This window comes from Styela clava, chromosome 4, assembly GCF_964204865.1.
Source record: "Styela clava chromosome 4, kaStyClav1.hap1.2, whole genome shotgun sequence".
In the NCBI taxonomy this organism is placed as follows: Eukaryota; Metazoa; Chordata; class Ascidiacea; order Stolidobranchia; family Styelidae; genus Styela; species Styela clava.
In genome coordinates this window covers 23,666,127-23,691,706 of record NC_135253.1, presented here as the reverse complement: position 1 = coordinate 23,691,706, position 25,580 = coordinate 23,666,127, and the positions used below count along the sequence as shown (strand labels likewise).

Below are 25,580 nucleotides of genomic sequence, written 5' to 3'. Positions count from 1 at the left end.
AATTTGACAATGGTAACGTCGAAATGTGGCAACAACGCAGCCCGATTCAAATAATTTGCGACTCTATTGGACAGTCATAGTTATAACCTTTTTAACGGACACGACGCTTTTAAAAGTTAAAACGAAAGCTGGGGTACCTAACTTGTTAAAATCGGCCAGAGCACTTTCGTACTTTTTTGGACTTGCGAGGAACCTTAGAGTGAACACTAGTGGGCTGGAACAGTAATAGTTGCCAGCACGTCCATTACAAACTTCAAACAACGACAACATTAATCGAAATCACGAACAATATAAAAATTTACCAGCTGTTTTGAAAGCAATGTCAGATCAAGGTCATCAATTAAAGTCACGCGCTAACTAAATCATCTGCTGTACATCAAAGCCTACTCTATGATTTTTATTGCCACAAGTTTGCCCCGCAAATCGATGCTGCGGCATAAATTGAAGCCGCGATCAATAGCAACTGACATCACGTCACATAGCAACTGAAATCACAAAACGAAGCAGTTCAAGTTAGGATTGATTTATTCTGCACGCGTCAATTCTGCAATACTTCCTTTGTCACTCCCAATATCACATTTTTATTTTCAGAATTTTAATAGGACGATTTACAGTTAAGTTGAACATTTATCGCCATTTTGAATTTAGACTTGAGACATTTGAAATCATTCAAGACAGGGGTGTGCAACTTTTAATACAGGAGGGTCAAATACAAATGACTGGTTGAAACCGCGGGCGCACCTATAATTAACACAGGCTTTCTAGTAGTTGCAGTCACAAAAATTTTGGTCAATGATCTTATGACACGCGTTACTCGCTTCGCACAAGCACTTGCAGCGCAAAAGGATTGTAATTATTTGCTCGTATTAGATTGAACTAATTAAAAAACTCGTTTCGCAGGCCGCACACCAATCAAAATTTGCCCTTCTATGCAGGCCGCACATTTTTTCTTTTGTGATACATTTGACTCGCGGGCCACAGGTTGCCCACCCCTGGTTTAAGGAATAATTCCTTACATTGCACTTGATTGACAGCAGAGCTAAGATCTGAAGCCCGTGGACGACCAGACCCAAGTCGGGCCTGAAATGTCAATCATTACGTTCGGGTCTGGTTTCTCTATCGCTGGCTTTTGTTTTTAAAAAGGGCGTTTCGGTCGTGTTTTGGCCACCAGAGACCGTGGTCTAAAAAAAAACAGAAGTTGCCTCAGCAACACGACACATACTGTACTGAACTCTTGACAATTCGAAGAACTCCTAGATAAAATATGAAATTTCGGGTTGGCTTCGGGCTCGGGCCTGCAAATCCAGTTAATTAGTCCGGCTCGAGTCGGATCGGGTTTAATACCCGCGGGCCTGGGTCGGAATTTATGAGCTCGATCTTATCTATAATTGACAGTACACATGCTATTATCTTATACAAACGTCGACCCTAGCGGCTTGTATAAAGTCGCCTACCAAAATATTTAAGAATCATTATTAAAATCAAAGGTGCTCCAGAAGTATGCGCACCAAGATGTCGCACAACCTGAATCCTAACCGGTACACACCTACTATGTTCAGGTTGTGCGCCATCTTGGTGCGCATACTTCTGGAGGTCCAAAGCAAAAGTAGAAGAATACAATTCTAATGTATTTATTGATAGCATTAAACGAGAAAAATTTTTGGGTTCACCAATGTTATGAAGTTTATAGAACTTCTATGCTCGATGGTTATATTGACTTAAAAATTCACAAAAAAAGTGACGTCAAATTATAAATCATGACGTCAGAATATAAAAAGATGACGTCATATTGCCATCTAAATTCTAGAGATAAGTAGGGCATAATATTCCAAGGTCAGATAGTAGCAAGATCAACAAAGTTACGCTTCACTGGAAGTCCTAAAACTAGGTAGAAGTTCAGAGCTATTTCCGTTAGTGTCAAGAAATTTTTATTGACGTCAAGAAAAACAAACGGCGGTCCAGCGGTCACAGCGTTGGGCTTACCTGAGTTGGTATTGCAGATTACACATCTTGGATTCAAAATAGGGGGGGGGGGGGGGGGGGGACTATTTCAAGCTATTCCAGGACCCGATTTGAACACATATAAAAAAAAAAAAAGAGGGTTATCATTAAAACGATTTCTGATTTTTTTTGACAAAAAAATCCAAGATCTGAAAATGCACGCTCAGCCTCCACTGACGTGGGTTTGATTGTTTATAGTGCGTACAATTTACGAAATGCACAGTAAAACCGTTTTAGAATAACAATACGTCACACATTTCTTCAAATCTTGAAATTTGGACTAAATTTGAATTTCTTTTTAGTTACTAAAACTGCAAACTAAAATGCAAATTAAGTACAATTCACGAATTGCAAAGTGATAACCGTTTTAGAATAACAATACGTCACTTATCAAATCTCGGGACTATATTCAAAATAACTTATTGGATTAAAAAAAAACGAATATCCCGGGATCGCAACACCAATTCAAACCCGACGCCATCACCTAATCCAGGGTGTGATAAATCGGGCATCAAAAAGAATCCAATAATATCTAAAAAGCAGCTCCTCACATATCCCCAGATATCAGCGACGGCTTCCGAGTAAAGGCGTGAACAAGGCTCGGCGGTGTGGTGCATCGTGCTACGCGTTAGAGATACGCTCGCCACCTGCGTGGGTTAGCAGGTTCGAATTCCACGCGGGGTTAATTATGTGCGAAAGAATCGCTGGAATTCTCGCCGCCATAGGGTAGTTCACGTAACCGCGGGTCGGTTCCGGCTCCTTTCACCATCAAGTCCATCCATGCTTCCGAAAACAAATAACTGGCCAACTAACCCTATATGATTCCTCTCCCCCGGGATAAATATGTGAATCTTATCCTCCTATTCTATGCCAAGTTTCGTAAAAACGGGCGTGTTATAGTCAGACCAGTTGACATCATGTTGTGGCGAAATAAGAATTCAAACAACGTCAAGTCTAACCGACAATCTTTCTATAGCAGCTCAGCGGTGATGTCAAATTCAAGTTGTTTAAATAAGTAGCACTCGGACGTCGCGGATTGTACTTGAGCCACTTCAAAAGCAATTTGATATCAAAACGTGAATTTTTTGCTACTCTATACAAAATCATGTGAAATCCATAGATGTCGCTGACGAGTTTAGCATCCACCATCTTTGGTCCAAAATGAGCGATTTCAAACCGTTGCGAATCAAAGATCGATTTCGAATGACTTTTATTAATTACTTCGAAACCGTGAAAAGTAAACAAACGAAACCAATACATTGAAACTCATAACGAGGTCCTTCAACAACATTTTTCGAATTATCAGCAACCATGGTGGCAATTTGACAGAATTTTACAATAGATTCCGATATTTTTTTTTCTTCGTACAAAACCAATATACGATATGAAATAAATAAAAGACATGTGGCAATTTACAAAAACGGATATCGGCTTGTTGCAGTTGAGAAGGGGTCGTGAAAGACTCGAGGAGAATCTAGTCAACGAAAATACCAAGGCTTCTTGACCGGTTACCGCTACAGGTTCAATATAAACAAACATTCAATCGTTTTAAATTCTTCAGTAGTTAATAAATGTATTACCGTTTTGTGTGAAAACTAATAATTGAACAAATAAGTTTGATTCAATGAATATTAATTCCAACTAATTATGACTTCACTATTACGTTAAAAATTTTAATTTGACGTGTCGTTATTTTTTAAACTAACTGCAATATCTAACATCAATTCGATTCAATATGCCTGCCGTAATAATTTTAAAGTTTTATATTGTTTCTGGGACAAAAAAGACGGAACACTATTCTCTTTAATACTCAATTACTCCATTCTTGAACGATTAACTGAAAACGGAATTTACCCGGTTTGCTATCACGAGTAATCGTCGTATTACGTCATTATACAAAAAAAATTCTCACTAACACTATTTCCTACGCCCTGCGTGCTAATAACATAAATTCTACTTCACATACACACACTGAGTTTTTCAAAGTTTTATATTGTTATCCAGAACCTAACACAGATTTCTATTTAATCTAAACCCCATGTCGTAAATAACCAGGACGTCCGAGAAGACCGCTATTTAACTCGCTGCATGCTCAAAATTATCTATTCATACAAAATCTCAACACGTGAAGACTACTTTACACACGCGAATGGATTAGCGATTGTGATAGTATAATCCCATATATTTGATTAATACGTCACAATACAAACCAAGGATATGTCACCTTCTTGTCAGACTAACGCGCGATTTTTAAATATTCCAGCGGTGAAGTCACCATAATAAATGTGTTTTTGATATTTAAAGCAAATTTATATTTCTTAATGCTACGCAGGGGGTAGCTCGCTTAGGAATCAGAGTATGGTTTGTCATTAAAGTGCCGGGTTATGTCGAATAGCCTGTGTTGAATGACATGTACTGGGCTTGTTGTCTTGATGGTGGTGCCGGTAACTGAGGGGGATCGTGTCATCTGAACAAATACCTTAAACTCGTACTGAAATAACAGCCAATAAGATTTATATTTGGTTGACAATGACCCGACCTAACTCGTGACTTTGAGGAGACGTCTACGCAATACACTCAAAAAGTCTATAGGAAGTCTAAAGGAATAATTGGTTTTATGAAATTAGAAATTTTACTTTCAAAGTATTTAATCGTTTTACAACCGTTTCGAGAGAAGGGACCATAAGCTAACCATCGCGACTTGGATCAACAAATAACACGGCCTCTTTGTTTACCTAATTCTATTCATTATCACATCAGGGGCGGGCTGGTGACAAGCACGTTCAGTAATAATAACATTGTAAAAACAGTACGTCTACTACCCAATTATCAACCCACCATAAATTTTCTGATATATACGTTTTCTATGTCTGTTTATCTTGAGTTATAGGATGGAAGGCAGGGTAACAATTTATCCCAGTCTAAGATAAATAAATCAAAGAATTAGCGCGTGGGCACTGATAGTAGTAACTATACACACATACATAAGTGGAAAAATTGACAATTTTTATTGTTTTATAATAACGTTATGCATATTAAGGGCCTAAAGCGACCCCTTGCATTTCGAATGTTTTAGTCGGGCGCGGAACAGTTAATTGCGCATTATTTATCCGCCCCCCGTAATGACGACAATATAACTATTTTACGACGACCATAAGGCGCGCTTTGAATAAAATCGTAAAATACGGTATACGGTTTTTGGTAAGATCGAATCAAGCTTGATTCACATATGCGGTCACAAGGTACGATAACCCATGCCGTTCTATTTTGTCGCATGTTTCAAACCTCATTTGAAGTTTTGGCACTTTTCTTAATTTTTGGATACTTCCGTGGTGTATGTACCAGGGTAGGGTTAGGGCCATAATTTTATTCCCATTTTCGTTACTTTAGTACTATTACGAGTTCGGGGACTGTCTGTGTTAGACAAGTGAATATACCCCCTGCCTATAGGTTTCAGTCCCTTTACACAGCTTGATGTAAAGTAGGCGAACAAAATTTGTTACCTCCATATTGATACACACACTTCTAAAGCGCCAATTTTTGTACCATGGCCGCATTCAAAATGAAATATATATTTAGCAATGTATCTCTATTCTAGTTATAGGGTGATTAATATCACTCTTGACGTGAATTGATTCAAATCAAAAGAATTCTGTGAATAAACTGCACGGAAGTTATTTAAAGTACATAAGATTATGACAGCATAATAAAGGATACGTAACAATGGTAACAATCTACAAATATTTGAATTCGTCGGCAAAGATCTGACAATATTCGAGAGTGATTATGATATAACAATAGTTATTTGACGGAACAATGGAATGTTTATATATATAACTTGGTCAAGTAGTGTCAAGATCTTTGGATGAATCACATGAACTTTCCGATGCCAGATTTTACGAAAACCCGTGTGAAAAAAGTTGCCCTATTAAGCGCTGTAAACATCTCCATTGTTGTTTGGTTTGGGGCGTTGCGCAACAACTATCTATTGAGCACCATGAAATAATTTATTTTGAGCTTCGCAATAGTACAAAAATACTACAACCCACAGGGCAAAAATGTAGTGAAGTTGCTAAAATTAAAAAAAAAGTTTAAATAAAGATAACACATTTAAGTGGCAATTTGACTCTGTGACACACAATATAAGTATCTATGATGAATAAAAAGATTTGATGCATTTCCGATTCTTGCTCATTTGCTTCACGCCAGCAGCCCTATGACTCGTCACGTTACGTTTACAAAAATTTTTTCATCGATAACTGTCGAGAATTTCTATTTCATAAACTTATCAATGGGTATTGGAAAAATGTTTTGAAATTGCCGAATCCGATATAAGTAGGACTTCTATATCATGGCTGCATCTAATATTCTTTTTATGCGCCTCTTTATTTGCATTTTGTTTTGTATATTTTTGTGTCTTTCGTACGGGAATTAAGACCTGCAGTATGTGAACGAATTGACTTGAGCTTTCGTGGATGAGTCATTAGATGTTGGGAATATACGTTGACCAGGAAAACTTTAGTTCGATCGTAATTATCCTTAAAAATTGAAAATTGAATAACGTTGCCGAAGACTTCAAACCAATGAATTTTCCAAAAATATGATGACGACGATTATTTGTGATGTGATAATAAGGTAAATTTACAATCTAGTCTCTATTATTCTTATTTTGTCGTAATAATGGCACTACATTGTCACACATTGTTTGCGAACAAGTCTCTTGGTTGCATATCGTCTTCAGCAGACGAACGATATTTACCGAGTCGTGCAATACGCGACGCATTGTCTCTTTTTTTCTTGACTTTCCTCTGATTTTTATTTGCTTTTTAAGTAAAATATCGCTTAAATGTTGGCCCAAAGGCGCCAGTGTATTGCAGGGTTTATATTTATCAAGGGTAACTAGCGAACGAGAGCCGAACTATCAAAGAGCCGTCCGTGACATTCCTCGAATGAATATGTGCGAAAGCATTTATAGTGGGTCGTAACTGTTGGTCAGTTATGGCTTTCCCGATTTAATTTCCTTGTTCATTTCAGTAATCATAACCAATCAGCAAAAAGACAACAACAGCGTAACAACTGCAATTGTACCTCGGTTTGTAAGCGTCAACACTTCAAAACACGCCTAAAATAAAAATGAAAAATTTTCAATAGTAAAGTATAAGGATAAATTTCAGGGGTCGAGGGTCGGGGAAACTTCCATTCAGTGATGATTTGGTATCTTGATATTCAAGGGTAGCCCGTAGCTTAGCTCAGAGATGAGTCTCCTTCACTTGAGAGTGAGTGTGCATGACCACGCTTCGAGCAATTTTTTTTAATTCAAGAATCTGTCAAGAATTCCCTCGTCATCGATGTTTCTCGTACAACTTTACACCTGATCGAGAATTGTGCTAACGGCAGCTTTTACCCCCAAGTTTACGAGGTTACAATGTAGATGTTTTCTTTCGTAGAATTGAAGTAAAATTTACAGAACGTGTCATTAGAAGCCGTTTACGCCTTCCTACACCATCAGATCCATGCTTCCAAAAAAACAAATAAATGGCTAACTAATCCTAAATCACACAGGAACTGATAACCGAACGAGAGTTTGTGTTTTACATACAATTAGGACGTCTCATCAACCTTCCTCTCCCCCGGGGTAAATATTTAAATCCTACCATATATCCTAAAATACGTGTAAAAGCTTAAAGTATTTACTTTAAAGTATCCTTTTCCTAACGTTTCGTTATGCGAATATGTTAGGTAAAGGAATTTGATATATGAGAATTTAATGTTACCCGAACCAATTTATGACGCTTGCATATTCGATTTTCGAAAGGATTTGACCGCCATGTATAGTTGTTTTTTGTGCTTGAAAATGATGACTCAATGGCGACAGCTAGCGGGGTTATAGTTCTCCCAATACAGATTTTTATAATCTTTAGGTTAGAATTGTTGTAGGTACGTATGTTTATTGGACACGAAATGGACATAACGATCGTTTCAAAATTTTGTTGTTATTGGTATTTGTCTCCGTCTCCATTTTAAAAAAATCGATTTTCTCTTCGAATACTGGACCAATTGCTTTAAAATTTTCAGTGGTTAAAGATAAAATTTTTCTCCAGAAGGGTATTACTTTTTTTTCGCTATGACGTCATCAAAATTATTGCCATTGGGTGGCGCTACGTGTCCATATATTTGTGCATAGCTCTCTTGTTTGCCTAAAAAATGTATCTGCATAATAAAAAAACGGTAGAACAGAGACGGGATACATCATACATGTCCAAGACCTTACTGGCCTAAGACACGGATGTGTGCTTCACATCGCAATTTGCTAACCACGGCCCTCTGATATAGCAAAGACTGGTCTTGGTCTTCAAAATAAACGAAGTCTGTAAGTAGTACAGAGCGTTCTATGCTTCTCCCGCCGTCGCAGGGTGGTTTCCAGTAACCTGTGTTGGCTACGGCTTCTTCATAATAAAGAATTCTATGCGGAACATTTAGAATTTATATAAATTTTCTGACATTTTCAATTATCACATTACTTCGCAGTTGTTTACCTCAATCAAGTTATCTCGGACGGTTCCCGTACATTTGAACCCACGACAATTGCACCTGCATATATTGCACCTATGGAATTTTTTTTTGTTTTGCGGATATTTGAACCCATACTAACCCTAACCCATGGGTTTTAGCACATGCATATAGATTGAACCCGCGGATATACACATGGGTTCAAATGTACGTGAGTTCAAATGTACGGTCACCATCTCGGACACATCATATCCGCAACAGTTCTATATTAAAACTCACCATGCCTGTAGTGTGTTTCTGTGTTTTTTACACAAGTTAAACGCGCGAATGCTACACGTTCGTGTTTTTTTATCTTTCTTTATACATGTTTTGGGTAAACTTACACATGTATTTCTACATGTTTTAAACATCAATGAAGGTTTTGCCAGTTTTGCCAAACTTTTGTGTGTTCATTGTTTTGTGGGTGTTTTTTTAGGGACCTAATAGACCTGTACTGTTTATACCTTTATGGCAACACCAAAGTCTGTTCAAACAAATACTAAATACACAATTTGACTATTCCCATGAACATGAACTGATAACAGGAACTTATAATCAAACGACAGGCCGTACATATGGAAAATCGACTATTCTTTCCCTATTGGCGGCGGTGTGGCGCATCGTTCCAAGCGTTAGGTATACCCTTGCCACAGCACCGCTAATCATCCCGCGGAATAATTATGTGCGAGAAGATTGCTAGACTAAGATCGGGCCCAAAAATTCCAGCCCGTGTTCGTGGGTATTGAACCCGACTAATTAACTGGAATCGCAGGCCCGAGCCCGAAATTTAGGAGTTCCTTGAATTCCACACATATTTTAGTATATATTCTTTTATAAACATATATTTATTCAAAAAAAAAGTCAGCGATATAGAAGCCCAACCCGACCTAGACGTAATGATTGACATTTCAGGACCGAATTTCGGGTTGGGCTTCAGATCTCAGCTCTACCCCTCGCCGTCGTAGGGTGGTTCACGTAGGCTAGGGGTCGGCAACCTTTTGTCGCTCGCGGGCCAAAATTAAGGGTTGCAAGTCATTGGCGGGCAGCACATATTTTTAGAAAGTTGAAAACCGAACGGATGGTATTTTTTATAATAATAAAGAAATGCAACACATCTCTCGAATAGAATATAGATTTATTTCCTCATTGCATCTCAAAAAATTCTATTACAATATTTTCCACCCTTCGCAACTAGTATCAACTTTTCTGCGTTTTGTTGCCATTTGACTAATTATACTTCAATTATAGGCCCATTTAACGAGTAATTGTGAATTATATACTTGTTAGCCTATAATATAATATAGTCTAAAGAATGTAATCGTCAAAACGGCTGTTTTGCTACTATAATTCAGTGAAGCGCCGCGGGACGGATTATATTACTCCGCGTGCCATAGGTTGCCGACCCCTGACGTAGGCCGTAGTTCTGCATATAAAAAAAACTGTTATCGTGTTTCCCTCCCCCTACCCATGGGATAAGCATCAAATCATAATTTCACTAAATAAAGTAGTTCCAGAACTCTACAATTCACCATCATCAGATATCTTCATACTATCGATTTCATATTGATATAAAAATAAATTGTAAGTTAAAATAAAAGAGCACAGGATTATACCATAAATGTTTATCATTAGCTGATGGGTTAGGCTTTGTTCGGAGCTAAGATATGGAACACTCGAAAAAGAGTACTCAGGGTATGGTATCATTCCTGATACATATTAAATATGAACAGATACCCAATGACATGGAAATACCTAATTTTTTTCATCCACTCCCAGGTGGTAAACTAGATATTTTAGGTCTGATTGGGGCTTCATTTGGAGAGAAATCTTGAAAAAATCTTTGAGAGTCTCAAAAGTGTGAACACATACCCAATGATGACATGGAAATACCCAATTTTTCTCATCAACTCTCAGACGATTAAACCAGATAGCATTAGTTTTAGGTTCGATATCAAACTATTTCATCTTCTTTTGTGTTGACTATGAATCGAAATAAACTCTTATACCCAAGTCCATGTATCACTTAGGCGTGCAAAGATTTACAGTCGATTCCCAACAATATTTGGTCACATACACACAATGACACATAAATGCATCTATGGGCATGTGGAATATATGGATACACACATTGAAAAGTACAATTTCACAGTCTATTCCTGACAGCATTTGGTCACATATGCACACAATAACACATGAAACGCATCTATGGGCATGTGAAATATGTAAACACGTGTATTGAAAAGTACAATTTCACAGTCGATCCCTAACAGCATTTGGTCACATACACACAATGACACATAAATGCATCTATGGGCATATGAAATATGTATATACGCACATTGAAAAGTACAATTTTACAGTCTATCCTAAACAACATTTGGTCACATACACACAATGAAAAACAAAAAGTGCATCTATGGGCATGTGAAATATGCAGATACACACATTGAAATAAACAGAATTTCACAGTCGATTCCCAACAAAATTTGGCCACAAACACACAATGACACACAAAACACATCTATGGGCATGTGAAATATGTGGATACACACATTCTGCAAAGTACAATTTCACAGTCGATTCCTGACAGCAATTCACCACATGTATATACTCACATCTCACAAGATATCGAAAAATGTTTACATATATATGAAATTCAAACAGTTCCGAAACACATAGAAATGATGTCGATATACTCAATAGCACAGTTGCACAAAATGCACAGTTAACTGCCAAAGACGTTTGGCCACATATGTACAAGAAAACACGAAATAGCATTCAAAGCAAAATAAAGGTAAATGCATCTATGAGGATATGAGTTATGCAGACATGAACTCCAGCCCGTAGAAATAATGACTATATACTCAAAAGTACTCGTTTAACAGTTGTCCGAAGATGTCTAACGACACTCGCACATGTATGGGAACAAAATAGCACATAAATAAACCAAATAGCACATATAACAAAATAAAGAAAAATGCATCTATGTGCAAACATGAACTCTGGCCAGTGCCAAAACATAGAAATAATGACCATATACTCAAAAGTACTCGTTTAACAGTTGTCCGAAGATGTCTAACGACACTCGCACATGTATGGGAACAAAATAGCAAATAAATACACCAAATAACACATATAAATGAAAGAAAAAGCAACTATTTACTGCATGATGCCTACAATGCATGATACAAAGCAGAGGGTGAGTGATTTACAGCCAGCCAGGCCTATCGGAGTGCTTCATCCGTTCCACTTGTGTCCGCTGAAATCATGCAAAAAATTTATTTGAGTAATAATTTGAATATAACCTAAATATATTACACAAAAAGAGCCATATATACCTCAAATTCACTCATCCAGATTATTATCCCGAAATATGAAGATTAACAAAAGAAAAAACAGATCTCTGACGTATTCAAAACTGCAGGTCTAAGGTATGTGAACGACGCTTAGTCGCACCTCATGTCAGCCACTGATATCTGACAACATGCAAGGAGTTACTATCATTTGAAAGGACTGGAACCTTTCCACATCACAGCCCTGCTGCCTACAGTAGGAACTGCTAATAATGACATGATATATGATGGCAGAGATTCACTAAAAATATCATTAATCATAAAAAACTTAAGCAAGCAAACGATAGCAATTAAGTAACATAATAATGTCATATACCAATATATGTGCTTTCATCTTAACATGTCCATTACTAAAGTACTGTATTAAATGCATCTAAGGGCATATTTCCTGAAAATACAATTTGTAAACTAAAACAGTGCAAGGTAAATTCCCCCAGAAAATCACTCCCAAAAATCTTCTCAATGCAAGCTTGAGTTGGGATTGCATTATTTCTAGAAAGAAATTTTCAATTTTCAAAAGAGTTTCAAAATTTTTTGGGTTGAATATTTAAAAGCGTTTCTTATAGGGAGTCAGGATTGAATTTTTCCGGTGTAATTTTTGTGCTGTAACTTTCTAAGAGTGAAATGAACTTCCAAAGAAATTATTTTTTGGACAAATGAATTTTTGTTGGAGGAAACTTTGAGTAACACTCTCCGAGAGAGAAACTTCCAGAGAGTCTATTCTTTCTGGAGAAAATTTTTGAGGGAAGAATTTCAAGCGCCAATTTTAACAGTAGTCTAATTCTTGGTGCATTTTCTGGTTGAATATTACATCACGGAATTTTCATCGGTTTAATTTCAGAGGGAAAAATATTCAAAGGAATTGTTTGTGGGAAGTATCTTTCTGACTGCACTTGAAAGGGGAAGCCTCTTCTAGAATAACTAATTACTCAGGTTTAACTGTAGAAGCGTTTACAATTCCAGTACTTAAGCCTCGCCAAAATGATGAAATTAGTAGCGTAGATTTGTTTGGAGTTTGAAGGGAAGTTGCTTGCGGATATTATTAGAGGTTAGAGTTGAATTCTGTCAGAGTGCAATTTTCAACATATTTCTTAAAAATATATTTCTTGCGGTTAACTTGCTGAGAGGGGGGAGGGGGGGGGGCTTTAAAAGAATTTGGGCATTAGCGAAGCTTTCCGAGTGATGAATTTTCAGAAAAACTATTTTTTGAAGAAAAAATGGAGAAAGTGAAAATTTCCATGGAGGGATTTTTTTCCAACACATATGGGATAAATAGCTATCCGAGTTTAACAGTAGAAGCGTTTACAAGTCCAGTTCTTGGGCCTCGTCCGATTGATGAAATTAACGCAGCGTGATTATGCGATTGTAAGAAAGTATCGTCCTTTTGTTTGACCTCTGACCTCGCCGCTTCCGCCGCCCTTGCATTGGCTCGAGATAGTTGTATTGCGGCTTCTTTTAACTGCTGGTGTGTCTTGGAACGATAGTCTTTGGCTTCGAGGAAATCCTGATAATATGATAGAAATGGAATAAATCACATGAATCAAATAAATCTACTATCACCGATACATAAGTATAAGTTTATTCTGACTCCATAACCAGCATCACAGGGAATAAAATGACAGGTCGCCTCGACTTACTTTAACGTAAACCTGTTCTAATATTTATAGTTTGTTTGATTTATATATTACTGTTATTTATCTATTACTGTTAGACTTGTCATGGGTGTCGCTGCTCGATCACCAGTCTTGGTGTCTCGCGCCTCCCTTCACCCTAAAGTACCATATTTCCTATTTCTTGTATTGTGTATTCACATTGTGTGCTTTGGAATGGTGAAAAAATAAATTACTGATTACTGACTGATAAAAACAAATAAATAAAAGCTGGTCGTGATATCAGGATAAAACCTTAAGTAAGGTTTAAAACGTAAAGAATATACATTCTGGAACTACGCTGTGGATGGGATCAAGGGAATTAATTTATTACTTAAGAAAATTACTTTTTGAATTTTGGTTGAAATTTCTGACTTTTGAAAAGTTTGAAAATACGACTGATTACAATATACATAAAACCTTGTCAAACTATGACGCCACAGCATTGTTTGAAAATATTATTTTCGAATATCGAACATAAATTAAAATTGGATAAAATTAACTGTTTAACTATTCCTTTGCCTGAACAAGCTCCATATTATCAGCTTTCCTCTCCCCCTGATTATATCAAAACACCTACTTTAGTCTCTGATAAATATTTTTTCTCTTCTTCTTCAATCTGTTTTAGTCGACGTTTCTGTTCTTCCTGAGAAACTTCTCTTAATTGTTGAGCTCGTTTCGATTTTGTTTGAATATTTTGCATCAGAGTTGAGTTCGCCTTTTTCAATAATTCTTTCTGAGATATGAAAAATAATTTTTTGATTTGAAAAATAATAATTTGCCCATGAAATTTAAACATCACACAATAGGATAGGATTTTGATATTTATCATGGCGGAGAAAATCTGATAACACAGTTTCCTCTGATGGCAAACCACGGCCTTTCGTCCGGTTACGGGTCCATGTCGAGTATGGGAATAGTTAGCCGATTATTTGTTTTCATATATATGATGCTATATTTCAGGGTGGTCCAAGGTTGTCGGCTCCGCGGGCCACAAATTTATTTTTTCATTGTTTGCGGGCCACAATAGTGCCAAGAATAGGTAAACAGTGCAATACAAAACAAACACTCTTATTGTGCAAACACATAAGTATCAGATATCGCCATCACAGGCTAATGGAATCCGCATTCGATTTTTATTTTTCTATGACACCTATATTGATAGCATATATTCCCGACCAAAAAGATAGAAAGCCAGATAATAATTTAGACTGCCAACTTTGCTACAACCATTCAACTTTGCTATTTGCCTCAGCTATAGCCATAACACTAGTCAATTCAGTGACATTAGTGTCAAATATATGTCTCAATAATATGTAACAATATGTTTTTTCAATTAATTGCGATTTATTGATTACTCTCCGAATATGACGCGGGCCACAGTTAATGAAGCAGCGCGCCACATGTGGCCCGCGGGCCTGGGTTTGGACCACCCTGCTATATTTCATTGAAATTTCTAAGAAGTCTCAACTGGTCATCATCAAGCCTACGACACCATGTATAGTTTCAGATGCTTCAACTTGGATGGAGATGGAAGCCATAGCCAATTAGAGTTTCATGAACCATCATGTCACGACGAAGAGCTCTTCTAGCACAGGGTTATTACCTGGGCGGTTTCCATATTTATATAGAAGAAAAGAGTGTAAAACAGCTCAAATATGAGGCTAAACACTGATTGATGGCAACATGTTTCAAGTCAGATATGCAAAAAGTGAATGTCACATACCGTATTTACTCGTTTTGTAGCCCGGGCCCTTATTTTTTTCAACCAACTCACTAACCGGGCCCTTATTCAAGCACGGGCGCTTGTTATTTTCGATCGTTACAATAATTAATATATTGTTATTTCCAGTTTTAAAGTATGATTTAAACGAGAATAACGAAAATTTTGACTTTTTCTACGCACCGCAGGTACAAATCCGCAAAAAAAGAAAAGTTTTGCGACGCCCTATTAATATTGAGATGACGCACTTGTCGCGACGCCTAGTTTGAGAACCATGGTGTTACGCAATCAATGCTATCTGTTATGTACTTAAATGTCTCTTTCTTCTCTTTGGGATTTGCGAAAATTAAAAAAATTACAAAATGTCGCGGGAAAAGCGTTGTGACAAAAGCGCTTCTTATTTCCTATTGTTCTCTACCACTGAAAAATCAGCTTTTACATCGGGCGGGTATTCAAGCACCGGCCCTTATTTATTTTTATGTTCTGTTCACACGAGCGGCTATTCAAACGGGCCCTTAATAAAGATCAGGCGGTAAAACGAGCATATACGGTATACTTCAAACTGTAACAACCAAGCTGACTATATGTACCACTTTAGCGATGGCAAATAGTCTTGAGATCCTCATTCATATATATTGCTACATTTATGTAGAATTTCTGGGCTATAATAGCAACATAATAATCATTTGCGACTTTGTTTCAATACAAAGTCACTAAGACAGCTACATTAGAATTCATAAATAATGTTTTTATCAAATTTGAGTTGCAAGTCTCTGCTGGGGAAATTTTTAACTAAACACTAATAGTTGATAATAGAAGAGCCAACAAAACCTTTTATATTCGAAGCAACTTAACCCTTTCCGTGCGGTGGGCACGTATACGTACCCACGACAAAACTCGCTAGATTGCGGCGGGTACGTTGATGTACTCCACTGTTTTATTGAGCAATCGGTCGCAAACTGTTGGTCTAGTTTTTCCGGGTTTTAGTTTATTGATAAGAAGTCTTCTTCGAGATTAACATAAGCGACGGTAAATCTCTTCCATCTACCAAAGTATTTTGAGTTAGATAACGAAATTGCTACAGCAATATTATTCTATTGTTTGCCAACCAAGAAGCGGTAACAGTAAAGGATTTAGCGAATATTTCTATTTTTTATCACGGTTTGAAGTTTCAACACCCAAGAAAAAAAAAATGCCTTTTTTCTATCCGGGTTGTGACTCAAACCACCCCTTTTAAAAAAAAAATTTTTTTTAATCGCCAATTGCAAGCTCTTTAAATAAGCTTTCCAACGAGCCGTCAGTGGGCAGCAGAGGATCATTACTTTTTTGTTAGTCGATCGATTAGTTGTGGGGGTACAAATGCATAAAGTCGGCGTAGCAAATACGATTATTTAATAAAAAATAAAAATAGCATGGAAAGGGTTAAAGAACCTTTTTATATTTACAATTGAAAATGTAAAAATGGGAAAGTCCCCTCCCTATGGCAAAATTTTTCAAAATTTCCAGATCCCCTCCCCTCACTTTAATTTATTGCGTGAAAAAAAAAGATGACCGAATTCCAACCACACCACCTTGTGTTCAGCAATAGATTGCAAGTATTCATCATTCTTCTTATTCAGTGTTTCATGCTTTTCCTTGGTTCTTTGCATTCTTTCATCCTCTTCTTTGGCTTGTAATCTCAGTGATTGTTCCCGCGCTTCAATCTGGTAAAAACGAATTCGTTTATTTAAATTCCAAGCTTAACTAAGGTCAGGGCAGTTTACGTGGCATTTTTGTATTGATAATAGGGGGAAAGTGGATAAAATAGCATTATCATTTGGCGGGGCTCCCGAAGTATGCGAACCAAGATGGCGGACATCGGAATGTAATATGTGTACTAGGTTAGGGTTAGGCCATAATTTTAGGTATAAATACTACGGGATGCTCTTGGCTAGTCTTCGAACTGATAATAGGACTAAAATTGGAAAAAAATTATGGCCTAACCCTAACCTGTTACCCATGTTACGTTCCGATGTCCGCCATCTTGGTTCGCATACTTCGGGAGCACCCATTTGGCAAACAACGGCATTTATTTAGATTTCCAATTCAGTGTATAGATGATTCGCTTTTTAGACCAGGTGCAAGGAATTAGTGGGTTATAGAAGTCACAAAAATGGCCTGTGAAGACCTGAACCGGCGCTCCAGAAGTGTGTGTACCAACACGGAGGTAACTAATTTTGTTTGCCTATTTTACATCAAGTTGTGTAAAGGTACTGAAATCTATGAGCAGGGGGTGTATTCACTTGGCTAACAAAGACAGTTCCCGAACTTGTAATAGAACTAAAATAAGAAAAATCGGAATAAAATTATGGCCTAACCCCTAACCTGGTACACACACTATGGGAGCACCCATGAACCACCTGCGGATTTCAGAAATCTCCTTCCACACAGCGACCTGCGTACAAGCAGCTACATATATTCTTACATTCCTGTTTGTGTTTATACTTTACGGTAATACTGCCATTCTAGGGCTGGTTCTGTTGGTATGTCATTGAAGTATCTACAGTGATACCCCAGCAGTCAAACAAAAATTTTCAGTAAAAAATGCTGGGAACTGTGGTACTCGACATCCTCTGGTCTGCCTCAACGAGAGAGCGATGCTCAAATATATGGACACGAAGACCAACAAGAAGTAGGCTACACGTTTTGTTAATATTTTAGGTATTTTGAAAAGCATAAGAACGAATTAAAATATATACCAAGTTTCGATACTCAAACAAATCGTTAGTCAAACAGCAATCCGGTACGAATTATGTTCGATTACCGAGGTATCACTGTATTATACTTATACAGCTTATACAGTGCCTTGTTCAATAAGTTACCTTTCTTGTTCTTAATATTTCAGCCTTTTCCATCCTTTTCTGTAATTCAGTTTTCAGTCTTTCCTCATCTTCATCTTTCCTTTTCTTTAATTCTTTTTCGAGTTTTAAAAATTTTTCACGCTGAGATTTGTTCAGATATTGCAGCTGAAAAAAAATATAGGAGAGATGTTGAATTTGTCCCGAAAGGAGGAAAGGAAAGCTTGTAAGACAGTGAGTCTTATCCTTTGAGCCTGGCGAATGGCTTCGTTACTTTGGGAAGATTACCATATGTCCCGATTTAGCCGGGATAGTTCCGATTTAGCCAACATGTCCCGGCGTCCCACCTGTTACCTTCAAATGTTCCAGCTATGAAGTATGGCAGATATATTTTTTTTATTTGATATCAATACGAATTATTGTTTTTGTTTGTTAGTCCATTTGTCACTGATTTACGACACACTTCACTAGTTAGTGAGAGGACTACTATATTGTTTGGACCAATGTTTTAAATCGTTCAAACCTGGGGCACAACTGGAATTTAATGAAGGAGAACCTAATTTCTTACATTGTCATATGAAATGCAACTGCGCATAGGATAAGATAGGATTTACATATTTATCCCGGGGGAGAGGAAAGCCGATAAGACGGCTTATCCATATGGCGAACCACGGCCTCTCGTCCGGTTACCATTCCAAGTCGGGTATGGGATTAATAGGCATAGTTGAGCTAACGTAGAAGTTAGCTAACGGTGAGCATGATTGGCAAGTAAACTGGCAACTGACATGCATCTCCTCTACTTCTACAAGATGAACGCTGTAAAACAGCCATTTTTAAGGCATACATCTGCAGATAATAAATTTATGAGCAATCCTTGTTTCGCTTCAAAAATAAGGTCGTTCGAGGGCAAAAAAGCATTTGGCCCGCAAGGCTTCGTTTGCCGACCTCTGCTCTGGGGGAAGGGCACGAATCATGAAAGACAATCATTGACTTGGTGGAATTAATCGAAAATGACTGCGCAATGTTTTAGGTTAATGACACTTACAAAATATTTTGCAAATGCTCATATGCATGGACAGATCATTTCATAATGTTTGCCAGGAACAATAAATGGAATCTGGATATGTGCTTTATACCTTATTAATCTCTTTCATTTCCATTTCTAATTTCATTCTCTGCGCTTTATCCAACTTTGTGTCAATCTCACGCTCGGTTGCTTCTTGGAATGCCTAGACAATGTAAAAAATGAAATTTTTAGTCAAAAATACAGAATTGGAAACATTTCTTTTTAAATATAGGGTGTCCATAAAGTCTTAGAATTTTTCAAAATTGCATAGGTAATTTATCGATACCATATATTTTCTTTGGCCTCCACAGTCCACAGATGTATTAAATAAAGAAAAAATACTTGAACAATTACTGATTCAAAAACAACAAACCTGGTTAAGATATATTGAGAACTGACTTCAAAACAAAATTAAAATTGTAAATGAACTTTATGGACACCATGTATTCAGCTAATGATAACAAAACGAGAATATCGGTTGGAAACCGAAGACTTATCGATCGATAGTTAGGGGATCCCCCAAAACAGAAACTGCAGAAACGATTCATCCGCTCTTGTAACTTGCGCACTGCGCATCGCACACACACACTCGGCGGGTCTCAAAATTCTCTCGCTTCACAAAAATCTAGATAACTATATCAATAATTGATTGATAACTCGCTAATTATACGACATAATTCGGCCAAAATCAATAGGCTTCTGGTCCGAGATAAGATGAATGCACATGCAAAATCTGGAGCAGATTCAATCTCGCTTTCTTGAGATATGGCGTGCATCTAACAAACATACAGACAAATACTTATCAACATACTTACCGATTAAAATCGATAAGTAATAATGGCGATACAAACAATGGGATTAGTATGACAGGTGGACTCCTCGTTATAGGGCATATTTTCTGTTTTTGTTTAATCAGCGATGCAATGGCCAATGGCAAGTACATTCCCAATGGTTAGCACGATGTGTCAACCGCCAGAGGCAAAGGTCAAAGATCATAGGTTACCGAAACCTCCTCCTACCTTTACTTCCTTCTCAACAGTATGCTTTGCAGCTTCCTGCTGTTGTTTCCGTAGCAACTCTGATTTCCTTCTCTCTTCTATTATTGCTCGTTGAATTCTCTCCTATTGAGGCATATTTACAAGAATATTATTATTTCACTTTAAACCAGTGGTTCTCAAACGATGGGGCAATTTTTTGAGGGGGCATGAAACTAGATAAAAATACTTGTTAGATTAGATCTTGCCCGCCTTATTTTGAATATTCACGCTCAACCACGTATTTCCAACATGTTTTTTAATAGAACATACTTTCGCCTCATTATTTGTAGCCTAGTGTAAGCTAGTGTTTCTCAAAGTATGGGACTAAGAATTTTTGAAATGTATTCCCGTAGTTTTCATAGGGCCCACAGTAAGTCCCAGATAAATGGCTGAAATTAAACCAAGGATTGGAAGTTCAACTTGCTGATGAATAGAAGCGTATCCACATTTTTATCCCGGGGGAGAGGAAAGCCGAGAAGGCGACTCGATCATATGGCGAACAGAGGCCTCTCGACCGGTTACCAGTCCATGTCCATGGAATAGTTAGCCAATTATTTGTTTTCGGAAGCATGGACTTGGAGGCGGAGGAAGCCATTACCGACCAGCGATTACCTGAACTACCCTACAGCGGTGAGGAGTCTGGCAATCCTCTCACACATAACTATCCCTGCATGGTATTCAAACCTGTGAACCCACACAGGGTAATCATGGGTGCAGTGGTGAGTGCATTCCTAACGCTTAGCACAATGCGCCACACCACTGAGTCGTAGTATAAGTAGACAAATGGAGTATTTTGGTCTTTGACACATCAACAGTATTTTCCATATCAGTGAACTAATCATTCTTATGATACATAATCATCACCTGTTCCTTTTTCTTTCTTTCAATTTGTTTCTCTGTTTCTTCAATCAACGTTAATTTCTCTTGCTCATTCCTCTTTATTTCTCTCACTCTTCTATCCTCTTTCTCTTTCATTCTCTTCTCCCACTCCAAATGAGATTGCCGAAGACTTCGATCTTTTTCAAGCTGGTCTTGGAGCTAAGAGAAATAAAGAGAAAATTATTTTTGCCAACAGGGAAATATAAAGTCTCTTCGTAAGGACTGGGCGGCACACAGTATAAGTATTTATCAAAGTCAGTTAAACTTCAGGATATATTTAATATTTCGGCGCTCCTGAAATGTGTTTACCAATATGGAGGTAACTAATTTTGTTCGCCTACTTTACATCAAGTTGTGTAAAGGGACTGAAACCTATGGGCAGGGGGTGTATTCACTTGGCTAACACAGACAGTCCCCAACCTTGAAATTAAACTAAAATAAGGAAAATTGGAATAATATTATGCGCTCCCTAACTCTGACCTGGTACACACACTACGAGAGTATTGATATTTCAAGCATTATATTAATTTTCACAGCACTACAAAACACAAGGGACACATCGGACATCGAGGATGTAAGGTTGGAGCAGTGTTTTTAAAACTATGGGTAACGACCCAGAATTGGGTTGCTTAATAATTCCCTTGGGTCGCTCATTTTTACAACAAAAACCTGAAAATGATCTTATTTTCTAGTAAATTTTATTGTTTATTTTATATTTGTAATGAAGTGTTGCTGAATAGCAACTGAACATGTGGGAATTATCACAGCGTAAAAACTCGGCAGCTGCTGTTTTGCTTGAGTATAGCCACGCAACGATTTCAAAAAATGATGAAAACAGATGAATCTGCAGCTCCCCAACATATGATTATACTCACTTTTCTTTTCTCTTCTTTTCTCTTCTCATCCACCCACTCTTTTTGTTTTTCACTAATTTTTCTCGCCTCGTTCTCCTGCTGTTTCCTTTTATCTTTCATGACTTCCAAGATTTTTTGATCTTTCTGTAAAAAGTAACGATAAAAGGGTTGATTTTTACATTTTTTACTGTATTATTTAGCATTCTAGTTATTGCTAAGCATTGGGGTTATCTTGAGAAGCTCCAAAGAAAAGTAAAAATGAGGCTTCAATAAAAAAAAATAGGAATTCGCTCAACCGCTGTCGGCCGGCGATTTGAATAATTTACTATTCGATCCAAAATGCTCTTACACTATTACATTTGTTTTCTGACCACAGTCCCTACAAAAGCTAATGTTAATTCTGTTTTGGTTTGGCCCTTTTATTTCATCCGCGTGGGATGGGTTTTGAATGACTGAGGTCTATTAAACCTCTGTAACCTTTGACCTCTGACCTAGCCTTCCTAGGATGTAAAGAAAGTCAAACCTGTTTCTGTGGTGTAGAACAACCGCTCATGAATTGCGAGCTTGCAAATTTCATTGATGATGCCAGTTCCATATCTGCACCCTTGAAAGGCTTCCTGAAATGACAAACAAGAAAAATACATACAGACGCAAAGATAGGAGGATAGGATTTTACATGCTTATCTCAGGTAAGTGGAAAGCTAATAACATGGCCTAATTATATGACGAACCACGGCCTCTCGACCAGTTACCAGTCCATGTCGGGTATGGGATTAGTTAGCCAGTTATTTGTTTCAGATTCATGGACTTGATGGTGGAGAAAGCCGTAACCGACCAGCGAGTATGTGAACCACCCTACGGCAACGAGGAGCCCATCAAACCCAAGCAGGGTAATCAGAGGTTCGGTGACGAGTGTATTCTTAACGAGAGACACAAAGCAAAAGTTTGTTCCTAAAAACAATTCAACTCCTCGGGCTCGGCGGTGTGGCGCATCGTGCTAAGCAGGGATGGCCATTTCCGAATACTAAACTATTCCGAATACATTCTAAAATAATGTTTTCGAATCTGGAATTCCGAATACATTCTAAAATCGAAAATAACACATTATTGTTTTAGTTGATTAAAACCCAGTAAATTAGGAAATAAGCTTCAATAGAAATATCAGAATAAAGCCACAAACCATCAGTATATGTACACAAAGTTTATAGCTATCAATAAAAATAATAGCAACTTGTGACACAGTCAGTTTATTAAAATTATTCATTTGTACAAATGACCATATGAAAAGATAGCCAAGAAGTTGACTGACGCTTTCTATCAGTGGTACCATGATATTACGATAATAGTCAAGTCTATTGACAAAAATACTATTTGTATTCAGATAATTGTGTATATTTTCTGAGAGTAATAAAATTTATTTGCAATACAGGCAACAACAATCAAAAATCCATTATGCCTTTAAAAATTCTAATATTTAAGCCTAGAGTATTCTACTACCCACCAGTATATTTGTATATTAATTTATGTGAAACTGCCAGCCGCGCAGCCAGGATTTTCGAAATCGGAAATTCCCATTGCCGCCTGTAACGCGCTCGTTAAAAGAGCCGTCTTTTCAGCGTATAATGATCATCCTGTTACGTAAAATATTCAATCCATGACAACTACGAGATTCTAAAATATTTTTATATATTAATTTAATGTGTCCAACGTAACTCGCGGTTGCTTCTTCTTACGTCAAAAAAAAAACATTACTATTCGGTCCACGGCGATCTGTGACCTAAAATTGCGAGATAAACTGCCTGATGTATTTAATTTTAATACGTGTTTTTGCAATCTTGCCAACTCGTTATCGCCGTAAGAAAAATCTCAAATAATTATATAAAATCCTGTTAAGTGTAGAGTATAATTCATTGCATACAATGAATATACATATAAAGTTTAGCAGTAAATTAAAAATTCATATTCATCGCCTCGATTATGCCACCTGTTAAAAGAGTCGACTTTTACAACAAATAATATAACAACGAATATATATTTTTCTGTTGTGCAAAGTGATGAATTCGTGACCGACACGGGCATATTTAAAATGTCTTGCTTTATTAATTTAATTGTCTTCAATTTAACCTGCGGTTGCGTCGACAAAATAAAATCCTCACCAGTCTTATTATATACCATTGCAATCCGCGGTCATAAAAATAAAAACGCGAGGTAAACTGCCCGATTAAATATTGTTTTGATCCGTATTTTGCGAATTCGGCAAATATTTAGATATACTTGTTAACAGTGACTTCGCTCGATCGAAATGCTGCCACTCTGATTATTTTTAGATAAAACCGTTCGAAAAATCCATAAATATGCTGTAATATCTCAGAGTAAAATTTATTTCATCACAATAAAATTGATTGAATATACTTTAGATTAATTATATTATATACATCCTCACAACCCAGGAAAAAGTCGCGTTTCAAACCTTGTATCGTGTTAATACGAAAATATTCGACGGCAATTTGAGGTAATGGATAATCAGGCAAATCCCGCCCTCAATTAGTGACGATATGTTTCTAAACGCCGACCAAACATAATGTGTGCCAGAGACACACGAAATTTTGCAATTTTCACTGCCTAGAAAACCTTTTATTAAATTTTTGCGGGCCTCAATAAAACTTATATTGTTTACGGTTTTATTTTCAGTATTTTAAATTGCCGCTTTTCAATCAAAAAGTTGCGTTGTCTTTAGAAACTCGCCGCCGATGAACGTATTTACCAGATTCACAATTCCGTGCGCCTACAAAAATAAAATAAATGTTATCGTTATCGTGGAACAAATTTGTGGAAAATTTTCGTTTTAGAGAAAATAACACAATCGTAAAGGCGTTTACGGGCCTAAATAACACGTTACGCTGATGAGTGATGAAAACAATCACGCGCAAGTTTCTATCGAGAATGTTTTCATTCAACGGAAACGTCTTGAAAGCGGCGTCGAAAATGTGTGACGTCACACAAATATCCGATATTCTTATGAACGTGAATTCCGATATTCGAATGACGAGATATTCGAATACATTCGAATACTTAATTCGAATTGGCCATTCCTGGTGCTAAGCGTTAGGAATATGCTCGCCACCGCATCTCTGATTACCCTTCGTGGCTTCGCAGGTTGGTGGGTTCGAATTCCATGCGGGGATGATCATGTGCGAGAGGATTGGTGGACTCCTCGCCGCCGTAGGGTGGTTCACGTAACCGCTGGTCGGTTACGGCTTCCTCCACCATCAAGTCCATGCTTCCTAAACCAAATAACTGGCTAACTAATCCCATGCCTGACCTGGACTGGTAACCAGACGAGAGGCCGTGGTTCGCCATATGATTAAGCCGTCTTAACCCTTTCCTCTCCCCCGAGATAAACATGTAAATCCTATCCTATCCTCCTCCCTGAGTGGAAAAGGTGGAGTAAACTTTATTTCTGTCAACTCTCATCTGAAAAGAATCAAAAATTGGAAAACTTACACTTTTGAGTAGTCTAAGCTTCGACTTCGCTTTCTATCCTGCCAATGTCGATCTGAGAGAGACCGGGATCTCAGTGATGAAGAATCTGTATGCAAAGGTAGATTAAATTTTAGATATGATTTCCAAAT

At 37.4% G+C, this 25,580-nt stretch overlaps 1 protein-coding gene across 2 annotated transcripts in view; it reads right to left on the bottom strand.

Moving 5' to 3' along the window:
• Nucleotides 1–10,402: 10,402 nt before the first annotated feature.
• Nucleotides 10,403–25,580, bottom strand: part of LOC120326695 (uncharacterized) — a 28,830-nt gene continuing 13,652 nt past the window's right edge. For both annotated transcript variants that reach the window (XM_039393027.2, XM_039393028.2), the window contains 10 exons: nucleotides 25,453–25,537; nucleotides 22,472–22,565; nucleotides 21,970–22,092; nucleotides 21,080–21,253; nucleotides 20,198–20,299; nucleotides 19,249–19,341; nucleotides 18,137–18,280; nucleotides 16,847–16,978; nucleotides 14,133–14,288; nucleotides 10,403–13,407 (listed from right to left, as the gene is read on the bottom strand). In XM_039393027.2, the coding sequence (XP_039248961.2) occupies nucleotides 13,180–13,407; nucleotides 14,133–14,288; nucleotides 16,847–16,978; nucleotides 18,137–18,280; nucleotides 19,249–19,341; nucleotides 20,198–20,299; nucleotides 21,080–21,253; nucleotides 21,970–22,092; nucleotides 22,472–22,565; nucleotides 25,453–25,537 (1,331 nt within the window). In that variant the 3' untranslated portion in view covers nucleotides 10,403–13,179. The remainder of the gene's footprint in view (nucleotides 13,408–14,132; nucleotides 14,289–16,846; nucleotides 16,979–18,136; nucleotides 18,281–19,248; nucleotides 19,342–20,197; nucleotides 20,300–21,079; nucleotides 21,254–21,969; nucleotides 22,093–22,471; nucleotides 22,566–25,452; nucleotides 25,538–25,580) is intronic.